The 16,490-nt window shown below is 44.7% G+C and overlaps 1 protein-coding gene and 1 pseudogene across 2 annotated transcripts in view; both read right to left on the bottom strand.

Moving 5' to 3' along the window:
* The window catches only part of AMN1 (antagonist of mitotic exit network 1 homolog), a gene marked incomplete at both ends in the record, with an annotated part of 50,512 nt that overhangs the window by 15,668 nt on the left and 18,354 nt on the right, over positions 1-16,490 (bottom strand). Inside the window, one exon of the mRNA XM_080706511.1 lies at positions 14,039-14,183. Within this exon, the coding sequence (XP_080562637.1) occupies positions 14,039-14,183 (145 nt within the window). The remainder of the gene's footprint in view (positions 1-14,038; positions 14,184-16,490) is intronic.
* On the bottom strand, positions 6,358-9,587 carry LOC308270308 (ribosomal protein S6 kinase delta-1-like; annotated as a pseudogene). Its single transcript has 3 exons — positions 9,114-9,587; positions 8,130-8,468; positions 6,358-7,771 (listed from the first exon to the last, which is right to left on the bottom strand). The product of its transcript is annotated as a ribosomal protein S6 kinase delta-1-like (transcript).

Here is a 16,490-nt window from a genome sequence, read left to right as displayed (position 1 = left end):
GCTCCAGGTGTTGCAAGAGAATTGGCATTCCCAATTCTCCGTTAGCCCCACCACCCAAAACCCCCACTTAAAACATGGGCACTTCTGCCTCGCCACGTGTGACCTCAGCTGGCTGATTGGGACTATGCGCGACTCTCCAGATGCATGGCTCATCAGTCCCTTCTCCCCCACACTGGCCAGCTGACTCCCTGAGGGTGCAAGGTTTCTTTTTTTTGGTGGTACTGGAGGTGGAACCCAGAGGCTTTCTACCTCTGGGCTGTACTCCCAGACCTATCTTATATATATATTTTTTATTTGGAAACAGGGTCTTACTAAGTTGCTGAGAGCCTAAGTAGCTGAGGCTGGCTTCGAACCTGTGCGATCCTCCTGTCTCATCCTCCCAAGTGTGGGGATTACAAGCGTGCGCCACCATGCCCGTTTTCTGAATAAAGCAGCAGTTTTTGATAACCTGGCTGGTGTTTTTAGCTCCTTCCTGAACTTCCAAACACACACACACACACACACACACACACACACACACACACACTCTCTATCTATCTATCTATCTATCTATCTATCTATATTTGGTGGTACTGGGGTTCTTGGAAGCCCTTCTACCTCCGAGCTACACGCCCAGACCTATTTTTATTTCTGGAAACAGGGTCTCTTAAGCCAGAACAGCTGGCTTTGAACCTGCGCAATCCTCCTGTCTCCGCCTCCCAAGCGCGGGGATTACAAGCATGCTCCACCACGCCCGGCCGAAACTCTATTTTCAACATTACATTTGGTGCACAAAACCCGGGAGAATTTTTTGTATTGCTTTTATTTTTTCTCCTCTTTTTTGAGCCCTGGATTATCCAGTCCACCAGCCACTCATCCATGAGGTCCCACTTTGGGCTCGCTGGGTGGCTCTGGGCCTGCAGCCGTGGCTCTGCCCATCACTGCTGCTGCTGCCGCATGCAGGCCACTGCCACGTTCCAGCTCCGTGCCCTGCAGCCACCGCTGGAACCTCTGCCCATGGCCACAGCAGGCACTGTGCTTGCCTGGCCGCCTGCTGCCTACCACCAGTGCCGCCCGCCACAGGCACCTCCTCCCGTCCCACTCTGGGCTCGCTGGGCAGTGCATGCCCCGCTGCCACCATACTGCCCGGCCCGCAACCACCATGCTGTCTGCTGCTTGGGCCCTACGGCCTGGCCCTGGTTCCCACCGCTCGTGCCCTGTGGCCACCCATGCCGCTGCTCCGGCTACCCACCACATCAGCTCCCCACAGGTGCTTCCATCCTGCTGTGTGCCTTGCAGCCACATGCCCGCTGCTGCTGCTCGGCTCAGCATTCCTGCACCCCGCAGAGGTCTTTCAAAGAGGGTAAGCTCCCTCCCCTTCCCTGGGTCAGCAGGTTCCAGCTTTTTGCCTCTCCAGACTTGGGTCTGCTACTGGTCCATTGGGACCAAAATCCAAGCACTTGGGAATCCATGTCCTCTGGTCCACTGGGACCTCCTCCGGATGACAAGGTCATCCTTCGGTTTTGAAGAGGGATAAAGATGTTTTTCCCGATCTCTTACCCCCCGTTTCCAAAAGACTGATCAGAAAAATGGGGACACCTGTTCTTTGTTCTTGCCCGCAGACCAATTATGGGAAGTCGAACCTCCAAACTAGCAGAGGACTTATGCCCTGAGTGCCTGTCTGGTCTCAATACGAGTTGGATAATGGGTTGCAGTAGCCCAAGAATGGTCAGCAACTTTTGTAAGTGGTCTGGTACATGGTTCAGAAGTCCTTTGTGTCCAGGCTTTCTTTTTCCTACACTCCCATCCCTCCGACCACTCTCCCCTGTCAGCCGCCATTTTCCTGTAAGCCGCTGTTTTGTGATGGCGCGTACTTGCTACCTGGTGACGTTATAGTCACCATCTTGGTTGTCATCTTGCGACGTCACACAGTCGTGACCTTGTGATATTACACAGTCGCCATCTTGGCCCACGCTAGCTGCAATTTTGCTGAGTCACCAGCAGTCACCATTTTGTGGTGAAACGTGGTTGCCAGCATCTGACCCTGCTGGGTTGCAGGCAGCACTTTCTGAGGACCCTGATCCACAGAATCTCTCCTCACTACCTCGGCTACCATCCTACCCTAAGTCGGCCTCTCATTCTTTAAGAGTGTTAGCCCCCTCCCCTTATAGGAATAAGTTAGAGGAAACTTGCAAGCTCCTGCTTCTGTAAAACCGCTTCTGTAGAAATGCTTGCTTATTTCAAACCTGCTTTGTCATTAGGAAATTTTAAGAGTTGTTTCTTTTAAGTTTAAAAGTAGAAAAAATATTTCACCTTGTAGTAAGCTCAAAGCCTGCCTGTATCACTCCCTTATCTATACATAGAACATCTGGTTGTCACAGTGAGGCCTCAAGGTCGGGCTCGCACTCGGTACAAGGGAGATAACACCCCAACATCCTGTCCCAAGCTTTCCCGAGGCCAGCTCAGGGACCAGGCACATATCTTGAACAAAAGAGATAACCTTCTTGGGCGGACTCTGACGTGGGAAGGTGACCTCCAAATCCTGTTATTATGGTAAATTGTAATATGCATTCTTTTGAACTGATTAGCTATACTTGGTTATCTTGTAAACCTATTGGATGTACCCCAGTGAATACCCCTTCTGCGACTATAAATGTAGAGCTTGAAATGTGATCGGGGTCTCTTCTCTGAGGACTGGCTTGTGTGCTGGTTAAGGAGATTAGACCCTAGCATGCCAGTTTCTGCAGCGCTGCAATAAACCCTGCCTGTGATTTACAGCTTCTGGTGAGTTCTCTGTTGTTGGGGAAGGGGTGTCTCTCGGACCTTAACAATTCTAACCTGCTCCTTTCCCCTCTGCCGTTCTCCCTTACATTGTGCATAAGAAAAAAGAGCCTTCACACCATCTAAACTGTAACATGTGCCATCATGTCCAGCTTCCCAGTTCTTTTTTTAAAAATTTTTTTTGCAGTACTGGGAATGGAACCCAGGGGCATTCAACCTCTGAGGTACATACCCAGCTCTACTTTTTATTCTTTATTTTGAAACAGGGTCTCACTGAGTTGCAAAGGGCCTCACTAAGTAGTAGCTGAGGCTGTCCTCGAACTGCAATCCTCCTGTCTCAGTCTCCCAAATGCTGGGATTACAAGCGTGCGCTACCACGCCCAGCTCCCAGTTCTTTAAAAAACTCCCCCCCCCCAATACTGGGGATTGAATCTAGGAGCATTCTACTCTGAACTACACCTCAGGCCTAGTTTTTATTTTTTAAATTTTTTTGGTGGTGGTGGGGATTGAACCCAGGAGCATTCTACCTCTAAGTACTCCCAAGTACTGGGATTACAGGCCTGCATCACCATTTTTTTTTTTTTTTGAAACAGGTTATCACAAAGTTGCTAAGGCTGCCTGTGAACCTATACTCCTGTCTCAATCTGCCAAGTATTGAGATAGGATTGTGAGTTCTGAGCCCTACAATGTATTTCCCCACCCTACCTTGGTGCTGGAGATCGAACCCAAGACCCTGTACTTGCTAGGTCAGCACTCTACCACTGAGCTACATTCCTATTCCATTTTTAAAAAAAAAACAAAACTATTTTGAGCTGGGTATGGTGATATACTAGACCCCGAAAGTTATTAAAAGTGTGAAATTTCCCCCTTCATCTGTGCTGCAGGAGAGTGTTTTCCATAGCCAGATTTTGGAGACAAAGAAAATTCTAGAGGCCAGAGGCCTATAAGCTGGATCAGTGGGTCTCTCTTTGATCAGCCAGATGGTCCAGGCAGTTAATTCCAGCTTCCCAGCCCCAGGCCCACAGACAGTCTGACATTTGGGCAGGCCTGTGTTATAAAACCCAGAAAAGTGTTTAAATTGTCTTTTCCCTTTTCTCAGCTGATGCGCAGTTTACTGTGGGAAGGGACACCACACAGGACCCATCTCCTGGTTGCCTAGAGGGAGTGGCCAATTCCATTAACTTACAAGGCACTCTCATTCCTTTTCCTAGCATCAGCTCCCTGGACTGGGAAGGGAGTGGAAAACTCCTAAACCTAAGCTTTTTTTTTTTTTTTTTTTTGTGTGTGTGTGGTACCAGGGATTGAACCCAGGAGCATTCTACCTCCAAGCTACATCTCCATCCCTATTTTTACTCTTTATTTTGAAAGAGGGTCTTACTAAGTTGCAGAGGGCCTCACTAAGTAGCTGAGGCTGGCTGTGAACCTGTGATCTTTCTGTCTCAGCCTCCAAACTACTGGGATTACAAACATGCACCATCAAGCCTGGAAAACCTAAACTCTCAACTAAGAATGTAACTACAGAGAAGTGACACTCAGGAGGACAGGTATCCCGACAATTGCTTGTAAAAGGCACATATGTCAGTAACGTACTTGAAAATTTCCCCTTCTTGCTCTCCCCATACCCAACTTAGATAACAGTCACATGTCAGCCCCTATAAGCCCGCCTGCCTGCTTCTGCCCTTTGTCACAAATCTATAAAATGGGAGCTCACATCAAGCTCATGGCCAGGGTCTTTCAGGAACTATTCTAATCTTGGCCCACTGGTGTAATAAACTTCCTATTTTCTATCTTCACTGGCATTGGGTCAATAATTCCAGAGGGTTTCTACAACAGTGGCACATGCTGTAATTCCAGTACTTGCAGGAGGATTACAGGTTGGATAGCCTCAGCAATAGTGAAATTCTCATAAGTTTAGCAAGAACCTCTTTTAAAATAAAAATAAAATAGGGCTGGAGGTATAGCTCTAAGGTAGAAGGTCTCTGGGTTCAATCCCCAGGTCCTAAAAAAAATTTTTTTTTTTTTAGTCAGATTGCCCAGGATGGTCTTGAACTTCTGATCCTTCTGCCTCAACTTCCCATGTAGCTGGTATCATATGTGTGTGCCACTGCTCCTGGGGCCTTTGTATTTCTTTACTGGTTGTAAACAAAAATTCAAATTCTAATTTGGATTCTTTTTTTATTTGTATTTTTGTGGTACTGGGGATTGAACCCAGGGGCATTTTACCTTTTTTTTTTTTTGCTTTTGAAATAGGTTATTTATCACATTTATTTTTATATCATGATTTCTTAATCAGTTTTTAATCTTATTTATTTATTTCGGTACTGGATGGAATCTAGGGGCATTCTACTCCCCAGGTTATGCTCCTAGACCTATTTTATATTTTATTTGGAAACAGGGTCTCACTAAGTTGCTGAGAGCCTCACTAAGGAGCTGAGGTTGGCTTTGAACTTGTGCGATCCTCCTGTTTCAGTCTCCCAAGTGCTGGGATTACAAGCATGATCCACCATGCCTGGCTTCTTAATCCTTATTAAACTGACACAATCTGGAGAATAAATACTCCCTTCCCTTTTTGCTGCATGTGTGTTAACAAGATTAGGAAGAACAGAATATGAGAGAATAAAAAAAGGGTACAGGAAATGGAAAGACAGGGAAACAAAGATAAGGTTGAGGCATACGATAATGTTTATATGAACCCTCTTTAGATGAGTACATTCCACCAACACAGTTCAAAGCTGAGAGCATGAAGTGTTTTCTCCTCACAGAAATAATCTGGGACCACGGTAAAAATACATTAGTTATTCAGCATAATGATACAAGTTTCCTTTCAAAAATTATGTGTATATTTTCTCACTTTTCAAACCCCATTGATGATACTGTTCATGAAGCATTTCTAGTTTATTATTCAGCAAATATTAATTTAATCATATAAACCAATCCCGGTTAGCAAAAAGCACTGTTAGCTGCCATGTAAATTTTATTTTTTCAAGGAAAACTTACAGCCTCATACAGTAGAACTTCTTTAAGGGCATTCCTATTTCAGTTGAGTTTTCAATGCATCTGCAATCTTTAATATAGATTAAGTCTCACCTTGGTTAAAGGTATGCATATAACATCCACTGGCAAAGTTAACTAATATCTTGTCCCAACAGTAGTTCTAAATGCATCTCTTTTAGTCCCCTTTCTCCAATAAAGGTCTTTATCTAAATGCTTTGGTGGTCCATAAATCTGGTGGCCAAGTTGCTTTTGAGCTGGGGAAGCCTCTAGCAGAGATCAGAAAGGCGAAGAACATAAGCTGAGGAGGCCTCTAGCAGAGGAGATGAGAGAGGTGAAGAACAGTCTGCATGGTGTTCAGCTCATCACTTCTGCCCAATCCATAGGAGTAAAAAAATGAATGGGATTTGCTATCTTCCACACCAGCAACTCCAGCACCCAGACATTCCAGGGGCTGAACTGTAAAAGCTGTTGAATGAGTGAGCGAGCCTCTTCAGAGACACATTCTGGCATGTTCAACGTAGTGTGAGTATTTATTCCTGCTGGATGGCACTCAACCAAGGTCTTTCCAGTGAGAAGTTCAAAGAGAACAGCACCCAAACTCCATCAATCACAGGCTTCAGTTTCTACTTCTGTTTTTAAAGCATCTGTGTTTGCAAAGTATTCATTAGCACCTGAGAGTGGACTAGAAATACAGAATAAGGCTGTGCTGCAGTTACTGCCAACTCCACCACTCCAAGTCCTTGAAACTTTGGATGTGAGCTGTGTAATGTAAGACATGTGTCCTGAATGACTGTGATCAGCATCTGACACCCCAAGATCTTCCTGTGCACAGTGCATGTCAGTCATGCTATAGGATTTGAGCCTAGAAGCATCACTCAGTTCCTCTGTGCCTTTGCTTCATGGGCTTGGCACCGTTCCCTAAGCCTGAGGCACAACACATCCAGAGCTTCCTACAGTTTGCACTCCTTAGTCTGTGTAAACTTGGTAGGTCCCATGGCTGCAGCTCCTTTTTTTGGCTCCAATTCACCAGGTAGATTTACAAGAAGATCAGGTCTTCCTTCATCAGTACCACTGGCATCATCAAAAGCAGCCTCCTTAAATGAAATAATTGGGACTAAGTCATCTGAGCCCCTGCTTATGGTATCCTGAGTTTTAAACTCTACCTGGCTTTCACTGGAACTAAAACTCTTGGAAGTGCTGTCTATATCTAGAAGGGTAAAGAATGGTTTCAAAGGCTCCAATTTTAAACTATACAATTTTTCTCCAAAATCGAGACCCAGGAGTTCACTTGTGCTCTCCTTACTGTCTATCCTAAAGAATTCCATGGGGCTGGTTTTTTAATCTACTGAGAGAATTAGAAAGTCTTGGAGAGCAAACTGCCTCTGGGTCCTCATGTCAGGGAAGAATATCATCTCCTGAGCTCTTCTCCATGTGCTGGGGCTGTCACTGTCAGCAGTCAGGTGTGCTGGGAAGCTCCTAAGAGCTTTGGTATCAACATCATTCTCTTCTATCTTCATGAAGGGTTCCTCATTCAAAGACCCTGGTTCAATCTTTTCCTGCCTGTACTCATTGTACAATGTTAAATAACTAGTAGTACATTCTTCTTCTGAACTTGAGCTAGGATCTGGCCATCTTGAAGAGCTGTCCTGGCCATCATCTTCTTGGTTGCTATCATCTTTAGAACTTGGAGTAAGGCCTATTTTCAGAGGCGGAACTTTAAGCATCCTTCCCCCATCACTTTCTCTGGATTCAAAGCTGCTGCTGTCCTGAGGATTAGAAGCTGGTGGTTGCAGGTGGACTTTAGTAAGTGTGGACTTTTTCACTTCCTTGATGTCAAAGCTTTCTTTATGACTTCTGCTTAAAAATTTACTGATATACAACCAGAATTTGCCACCTTCTGCATGTTGCAGCACAAGAAATAGGGACTTATCAGAGATGATGTACTTGTGCAAACACAACATGTTGGGCACACAGTGGGGGATGATGGTCTTTCTGTCTATTGTATTCATTGATTTTCCTTAGACCTTTTTTTTTGGTGGTATTGGGGGTGAAACATAGAGGCTTTCTACCTCCGGGCTATACTCCCAGACCTATTTTATATTTTAATTGGAAACAGGGTATCACTAAGTTGTTGAGAGCCTAAGTAGCTGAGGCTGGCTTCAAACCTGTGTGGTCCTCCTGTCTCAGCCTCCCAAGCGCAGGGATTACAAGCGTGCGCTACCACGCCCAGCTTCCTAAGACCTTTTAAAATGAATGTCTGATTCATTGGTGGAAGGGGGGAAGGGAAGATAGGGGTGGGGGGGGAGAGAGGGCATCAAGTATAGTTTAAATGTGTACCATTTATGTTCAATAAAAAAATTTAAAAAAGAATATACTTAAGATAAAATAAAATGAATGTCTGTTCTGTCCTTGTGTCCATTACAAATAAAACCTCGTCAATCACCCCAAGGACTTGGAAGGCCTTCAGCTCCTTGGCAGGGCTCCTTAGGTTCCAAGGGAGCTTTGAACTCAGTGATCCTGGAGGCTGAGACCCACCATCAAGCTGTGGTTTCCCATTAAGGCTGGAGATGCTTTCTGCCCGCATGAGATACTCTGCTGTTTGTCACCTCAGTTTCTCGGCGGGTAGGACTTGACTCTCCTTGAACACCTTCTAGGAATAAATTGACTCGCTTCCTATAAAAATCAGAAGCAGCTTCAAAGTCATCTTCCTCTTCCTTTTTTTTTTTTTTTTTGGAGGTACTGGGGTTCCTGGAAGCCCCTCTACCTCCAGGCTACACTCCCAGACCTATTTTTATATTTTTATTTGGAAACAGGGTCTCTTAAGCCTGCACAATCCTCCTGTCTCCAACCTCCCAAGCATGGGGATTACATGTGTGCGCCACCATGCCCAGCTAGGGTTGGTGCTTTTAATAGGGCTTTTTAAAAAATCTTTTGGAAGTCCTGTGCCTGTTCCTCAGTCCAATTGAATGTTCCTTCCTTACCCCTTGTTCCTTCATATAGAGGTCTGGCCAGCTCAGCTAAACCAGGTATCCAGAGTCTAAAGAACCCGGCAGAGCCTAGAAATTTTAATTCCTTCCGGCTGGAAGGTGGAGGGATGTTAAGAATCGTTTGGTTTCTTTCAGGCAATAATCACCTTTTTCCTTCCCAGAGGATGTAACCTAGATAGGTTACTCCAGGGGAACATATTTGGGCCTTTAGGGCTGAAGCCTTATAGTCACTGGAGAAGCCTCAAGTATTTTTAAGGAAAAGATTTCTGAATACCCAAATGTGAATAATCATAGTTTGTTAAGTGTTGTTTCCAGTGAAAGGGGCCCCATGAAGAAATCAGTTGGGTCTACTCATAGCTCCAACAACCACACACATGCTTCTCCTTCTGTACTACACTCAGGAAAGGTTTCAATGAGAAAGTCCATGTAAGCTTCAGCAGAACCAATTATTTCAGAACCATCATTAATTATTCCACCCTTGAAAAAGTCTTCAAGCTGTTTACTGCTGTGAAGAGCAGGAATATTGGCAGAGAATTGTAGCAGTCTTAAGCACATTGTCTTTTCTCTTCAATAACAGTTTCATCAAATCTCCAAACACCATTCCTTTAGCAAAATGAAGAAAGAGTTTTGAATGTCGGAAGAGGTTTTTGTGAATTTGCCATAGATCTTTATGAAGTTTCTTAAAATCACTATCTTTTCCACACGATTATCTCCTGGACATCCTCTGTATTTCTTTGTGAAACAACCTGGGCGGTGACCTTATATACCGTGTAGTCCCTCAGGTGTTGCTGGGGCTCAGTGACAGTATAGAAACGAGCCGGCACTGCATTCCCGGGGAGAGGTCATCCTCCTGCTGCTGCTGCCGTTGCCAGCCTGGAATCATTGGGGGCGACGGGGCCCTGAAATAGGTTCTTTCTAGGTTTCTGAGGCTCTCACTATCTTGCTGAGGCTAACTTCAAGCTTGTGATCCTCCTGTCTCAGCCTCTCAAGTACTGGGATTTATAGGTGTGTGCTACTACATCTGGCTGAATTTTTTTTTCTGGTACTGAGGATGGAACCCAGGGGCATTCTACCTCTGAGCTATACCCCGGCCCTATACAGACACACACACACACACACACACACACACACACACACACACACACATATACATATACTGGTGGTACTGGGGTTCCTGGAAACCCTTCTACCTCCAGGATACACTCCAAGACCTATTTTATACTTTTTTTTTTAAAATTTAGAAACAGGGTCTCTTAAGCCAGCATGGCTGGCTTTGAACCTGCGCGATCCTCCTGTCTCCGCCTCCCAAGAGTGGGGATTACAAGTGTACGCCACCATGCCCGGTTATTTTTTATTCTTTATTTTGAAATAGGGTCTCACTGAGTTACAAAGGGCCTCGCTAAGTGGCTGAGGCTGGCCACAAACTGTGATCCTCCTGTCTAAGCCTCCCAAATGCTGAGATTACAAGTGTATGCCACCACTCCCAGCTAGGCTGAATTATTTTACTCTGAATATTTTTACTGATAAACATAATTTACCTGCCTGTCCTTTTCTTTTATAGTACTAGGGGAAATGAACTCTGGAGTGTTCTACAACTGAGCTATTATCCCTAGGCTTTTTATTTTGTATTTTGAGACACAGTCTTGCTAAATTGCCCAGGCTGGCCTACAACTTGCAATTCTGCCTCAGTTTCCTGAGAAGCTGGGATTACAGGTGTGCACCACACCTGGCTATAATTTCATTTTATGTGACATTTCCTTCATATAGTCTTCTGACATGTTTCCTCTTTCTTTGCTCCAAAATTCTATCAGATGTTAAATAGTAGTGTACCCATTTATTCAGTGATGGTCAACATACTGATAGGTCGGGTCCCTCCCCCTCCTCTCAGCTGGGACAGGAGGTGGAACCCCAGAAGCCAGAAGTGAAGATAGGGCAGACTCTAGATGTCAAAATAGGACTGGCATTCTCCCGCCTTGCTAATGTGCTGGTATTGGGAAATGTCTTCAAAATGTATTTGAAAATAGCTTTGTTATTAGGAAGTCAGATCCTGGGTATAGGCAGGCACTCAGACAGAGAAGGAAACCTGCAGAATTCCTGGCATCAGGGAGAACAATAGAAGCAGCCCACCAGGCCTTTGTTTTTTTTTTTTTTGTTTTTTTTTTTTGGTGGTACTGGGGGTGGAACCTAGAGGCTTTCTACCTCCGGGCTATACTCCCAGACCTTTTTTATATTTTATTTGGAAACAGGGTCTCACTAGATTGCTGAGAGCCTCACTAAGTAGCTGAGGCTGGCTTCAAATCCACGCGATCCTCCTGTCTCAGCCTCCCAGGTGCGGGGATTACAAGCATGCGCCACCATGCCCGCCTGGCCTTTGCATTTTAAAGGCAAGTAATTTCTAGCAGACAGACTAGGATGTGGGAGGAGGGCACAAGCCTTCAGAAGATACCTGGTTTCGATAATCAAGGATTATCGAAGTAACACATTTTGGGGGTCTTTCTTAAAGATTTGCACTTACACTTATAGAAAGAAGACTTTTGGTCAGACAGGATGTAAGGTAGTGAATCCCCACATCAAAAGACTTGCCCCGGAGAAGGGGCAGATCTAGTTGGGTCAGAAGATTATTAGTTGAGCAAGATAAAGGATAATGTATTTTTATAAAAACTGTTTTGTACCCCAAAACTTCAAAGACTTATTTTTCAAGTCACTCTATTATGTCACTCTCTCTTTATGACATAGTGCTTTAATCTAATTCTCTCCGTCCTTTTGACTTTGTAATAATAAAATTGTTTAAGCTTACAGCAAAAAAAAAAAAAAAAAAAAAAAAAAAAACCACCAAAGTTTCTAGTTATTCTTTTCCAAGATAGCTAAGAACAAGGACTCACAGCGGTATTTCACTCCGGTACAGTTTTGCTGCACCACTGTAACAGTTTTACTGTAATGGCTAGCCCCACCCCAAGAACTCGGCTACATAAATACCCTCACTTTCTCTCTGCAGCACAACTATGCTGACCCATAGGCCCCCACCCCAATCGGTCTGCAGATCTCAACTGGGAGTGACAGACAGTTTAATAAAAGGGGCCAAGTATCACACTCCTTTGCTGATTTTGCCTCCTTTGTGACCCCCCAACTCAATTTCAATGTTATATATGGTGCTGAATCCCCAGGAGGGTTTGTTTATTTATTTATTTACCCCCTACCTGAGCCCCTGTGACTCTCTGGCGGTTCCACTGGGTCCTCGAGGGGAGCCCTCCTTTTTACTCCCAGGAACCTGGACTCTCTGACCCTTGATTGGACTGACGGCTCTTGGACAGGGTGAGTTCCTTTCCCTTCCTCTGGTCAGCAGGTCATAGCCTCTGGCTTCTCTGTTTGTCCAAAGTGCGGCCATGACAGAATTACCTCTGGACAACCAGGTTGTGCTCCAACCTTGAGAAGGGAGGGGGGAAATCCCTCTCATCCTCTTGGTTCCTCTGGCCCTGAGAAGGGAGTAGAGATGTCCCTCCCATCCTCTGGGCCCTGTTCCTGGACATTGATCAGGATAATGGGGATGCCTGTCTCCTGTTCTTCGTTCTCGCCCACAGACCAGACATGGAAGCCAAAATTCTAAAATCGATCCCCAGTCCCCACTGGATTGTCTCATTAATCTCTGGACCCTGGGGCTATCAGAGAATTTATGCCCTGAGCGCCTCTGTTTTTACTGTAACATGGCATGGCCTCAGTACAAATTGGATAATGGATCTTGGTAGCCCCAAAACAGAAATCTGGATTTTAATATCCTCAGCAACTTTTGTAAGCAGTCTGGTAAATGGCCGGAAGTCCTTTATATTCAGGCCTTCTTATTCCTGCACTCCTGTCTCATCCTTTGTTTCCACTGTTCCACCACCCAAGTCCTACTGGCTAGGGACACCTCCCAAACTCTTTTCCCATCAGCCACCATTTTCTAACTCTGCTGAGTCAGTTTCCATCTTGTGACTTTGCCAAGTTACAGGTGCCATCTTCTGATTCTACCCCTGATCCCTAGGATCTCGCCTCACTACCCTGTGCTAAGATGGCTTCTCATCTTAACCTGCCATCCCCCCTTAAGGGACCAACCCTTGTCTCACCCTCACCTTCCCCCATAAGTCACCATACCCACTCTAAGGACCACCCTTCTCTCTTGGCCCTGCTCCGCAAGGTGGCCAGTTCAGAAGGTGTGGTTTGTGTCTATGTCCCTTTATCTCTCCCAGAACTTGCTCAAATTGAAACAAAACTAGGTTCTTTTTACGCCAATCCATCTAGTCTTATTAAGGAATTCCAATATATTATTCAAGTGTACAATCTCACATGGCAGGATCTTCATGTTATTTTAACCTCTACCTTAACTCCTGATGAACAGGATTTTATCTTAAAGGTTGCCTGAGAATGGGCTGATCAGGCCCATTTGACTAACCCTGCTCTCCCTACTGGAGTGGCCACAGTACCTTCTGACGATCCCCACTGGGATTACCAGTCAGCCCCAAATGGTGGGGATAAGGGTGCAGACCTATTTTCCCCCTCCACAAATCGTTGGACCAACCACAAGGTGGGATCAGAGCAGTGCTCACTTGCACTCCCTCTCCTCTCCTCTCCTCTCCTCTCCTCTCCTCTCCTCTCCTCTCCTCTCCTCTCCTCTTCTCTTCTCTTCTCTCTCTCTCTCTCTCTCTCTCTCTCTCTCTCTCTCTCTCTCTCTGGATGCCAGACAGCCGTATCCCCTTGTCTGTTAAAGTTCATTCAATGTGCATGACCGAGCTGTCCAGGGTAACTTTCAATCAACTTCTGCTCCAGCCATACTCCCACCTGCCCACTTCCGAATGACCCAACCTCTCCTGGCCAAGGGGACCCTAAAACGACGTCCCCTCTGACAGCAGGAAGTAGATATTTACTCAGTTATCGACCAATATCACCAAAAGGCCAGGATGATAGGTCGGGTCCCTCCCCTTCCCCTCAGCTGGAATAGGAAAGGAACCCCCAAAGCCAGAAGTGGAAATGGGGCAGACTCCAGATGTTACGAGAGTACCAGATGCTGTGGGGCAGCCTCCAGATGTTGCAAGAGAACCGGCATTCTTCTGCCTTGCTAGCCTCACAAAAGACCCCAGCTACATAAATACCCTCACTTCCTCCCTGTGGTGTGACTCTGTTGACTAATAGCCCCCTCCAAATTGGTCTGCAGACCTCAATCGGGAGTCACAGACAATTTAATAAAAGTGGGGCCTGGTATCACATTCCTTTGCTGGATTTTGCCTCCTTTGCGACCCCTAACTCAATTTCAACATTACACATACCTTTTGATGTTATGGAAGTTCTGTTTCCTTTTGAGGAATTTATATCTAATGTCTTCAGCTTTTTGCAGTTACATAAATGTAGGAGAGCAGTATCTGAGATATCACAGCTCCGTAGATCTAGAACTTGAACATCTGGATGTAAAATCTGTAAGAAATACAACATTGAAAATTTAATTGTTCTATAACATTTATTCCATAGTCAACCACAGACAAGTGGTTGGTGGAAAATGTAGCAAATTATATATAAATATAATCATGTGGAGAGATATATGTATAGAAGAAACAATGTCTGCTTTCAGCAAAAGATGTAGAATTTAGTGCCCCAAAAGTCCTTTTTTGAGGAACAAAGCATTGTTGAAGCCAGACCTGATGGTGCATGCCTGTAATCCCTGTAACTGGGGGCTGAGACTGGAAGATTGCAGGTTTGAGGCCAGCCTGAGCAATTTAGGAAGACTCTCAGTAATTCAGTGAGACTCTGTTTTTCAAAATAAAATAAAAGCCAGGTATGAAAGGCATGCTTGAAATCCCAGTACTTGGAAGACTTGCAGGTTCGTGGCCAGCCTCAGCTACTTAGTGAGGCCCTCTGCAAGTTAGTGAGTCCCTGTTTCAAAATAAAGAATAAAAAATAGGCCTAAGAGTGTAGCTTGAAGGTAGAAAGCCCCTTGGTTCAATCCTTAGCTCCACAATAAACAAAAGAATAAATGAATAAATAAATAATAGAAAATAGGGCTGGGGTATAGCTCAGAGGTAGAATGCCCCTGGGCTCAACCCATAGTTCTGCTAAATAAATAAATACATCAAAACATAAATAAATAAATAAAAATAAAAAGCTGAGTGTGGTGGCACACACTTGTAATTCCAGTACTTGGGAGACTGAAACGGGAAGATTGCAGGTTTGTGGTCAGCCTCAGCTACTTAGTGAGGCCCTCTGCAACTTAGTGAGACCCTGTTTTAAAATAAAAAATAAAAAATAGGGTTAGGAGTGTAGTTTGGAGGAGAAAGCCCCTGGGTTAAGTCCCATTACCCCACACATAATAATAATAAAAATAACAAAGGTCTGGGGGTTAGCTTGAAAGTAGAATACCTATCCATTCAATGTCTAGAACCCCTACCTCCAAAAAAGCACTGTGGAGAGGACTGGGACAGAGTAAGGACCCCTGTCTATGAGAGTCATAATTGTGCCAGTATTGGAAAACTGTTTTGGTATTAATTAAAAAAATGTAAAAAGTAGTCAAGGTGTTACACAAGCACTCAGGCAGGGAGGGGGCAGCAGCTGTTACAATGCAGAGTTCCCCTCTCTCTTTGCCCTTTGTTCTAATGACTAACCTATAGTAAAAGCCTTAGAGTTGATTGAAGCCTTTAGCCCTAAAACTATATAGAGGCGATCAGTGCCTCTGTTTACCTCCTATCCTCTGTGACCTGGCCTTAGTATAGGAAAGGTAAACTTTGTGTGCAGCTTCAAAGCACACTAGTTGATGAGCAACCAATACTGCCCAATACAATAGAGGCAAAGGCCAGGTAGATTATAGGCCGCTACACTTAGTAAGTGCACTGTCCGAAGACAAAGAAGTACCACCTGCGTAAGGAATAAGCTACTAGCCCATTGCCTTGGTAGCACTGATAAGAAAAATACCAATACAAAATATATTTAAAAGCTGGGGTCCTGAAAAGGCGAGAGTTCCATTTTTGGGCTTTCCACCATATGTGACAGCATGCTGCTTTTTCCTTCTCTTCTCTACTTTCTATTGATTTTGTAATAAAGATCTGTTACAGCTGCACTGAGCTGCCTATTAGTTTAAATTTTTCTATTCAACAAATTTTAGTTGAATGAGAAAAAGAGCCCTCGCATCATTTAAGCTGTAACATAATCACTGGTACTAAATGACTATTTTTGGCAGCTCCTACCTGTCATTATGATATGGGAAAAGAGCAGTCAGAGCCATGGAAATATTAGTATTTAAGTTGGGCATGATTGCACACTTTGTAATCCTAGTGGGAGGTTGAGACAGGAGAATTGGAGTTTGTGGACAGCCTCAGCTACTTAGTAAGGCCCTTTGTAACTCAATGAAACCCTGGTTCAAAATGAAATAAAAAATAGGGCTGGGAGTGTCACTTGGAGGTAGAATGCCCCTGGGTCTCCCCCCAGTAGCAAAAAAAAAAAAGAAAGAAAAAGAAAAAAGAAAGAAAAACATTGGGCTAGGGGTGCCTCAGAGGTAGATACTCCTGGGTTCAATCCCCAGAACTGCAGGGGAAAAAAAAAAAAAAAGAATTTAGACTTAGGATAGGGAAAAACAGAATATCTTTGCTTTGTTTGCTTGTGCTCCCTTAGCTGCCAGTGAGCTGACAATTAGCAAAGAAGGAAAATGATTGCAAATCAATGGGGCCAGTCTCTCTTTTGTATACCAGAAGACAGGACAGGGCAGGGGTCTTCTCTAAATATAATCAAGGCAGG

This window comes from Muscardinus avellanarius, assembly GCF_963383645.1.
Source record: "Muscardinus avellanarius genome assembly, chromosome: 11".
NCBI lineage: Eukaryota > Metazoa > Chordata > Mammalia > Rodentia > Gliridae > Muscardinus > Muscardinus avellanarius.
This window is presented reverse-complemented; position numbering and strand designations above follow the sequence as displayed.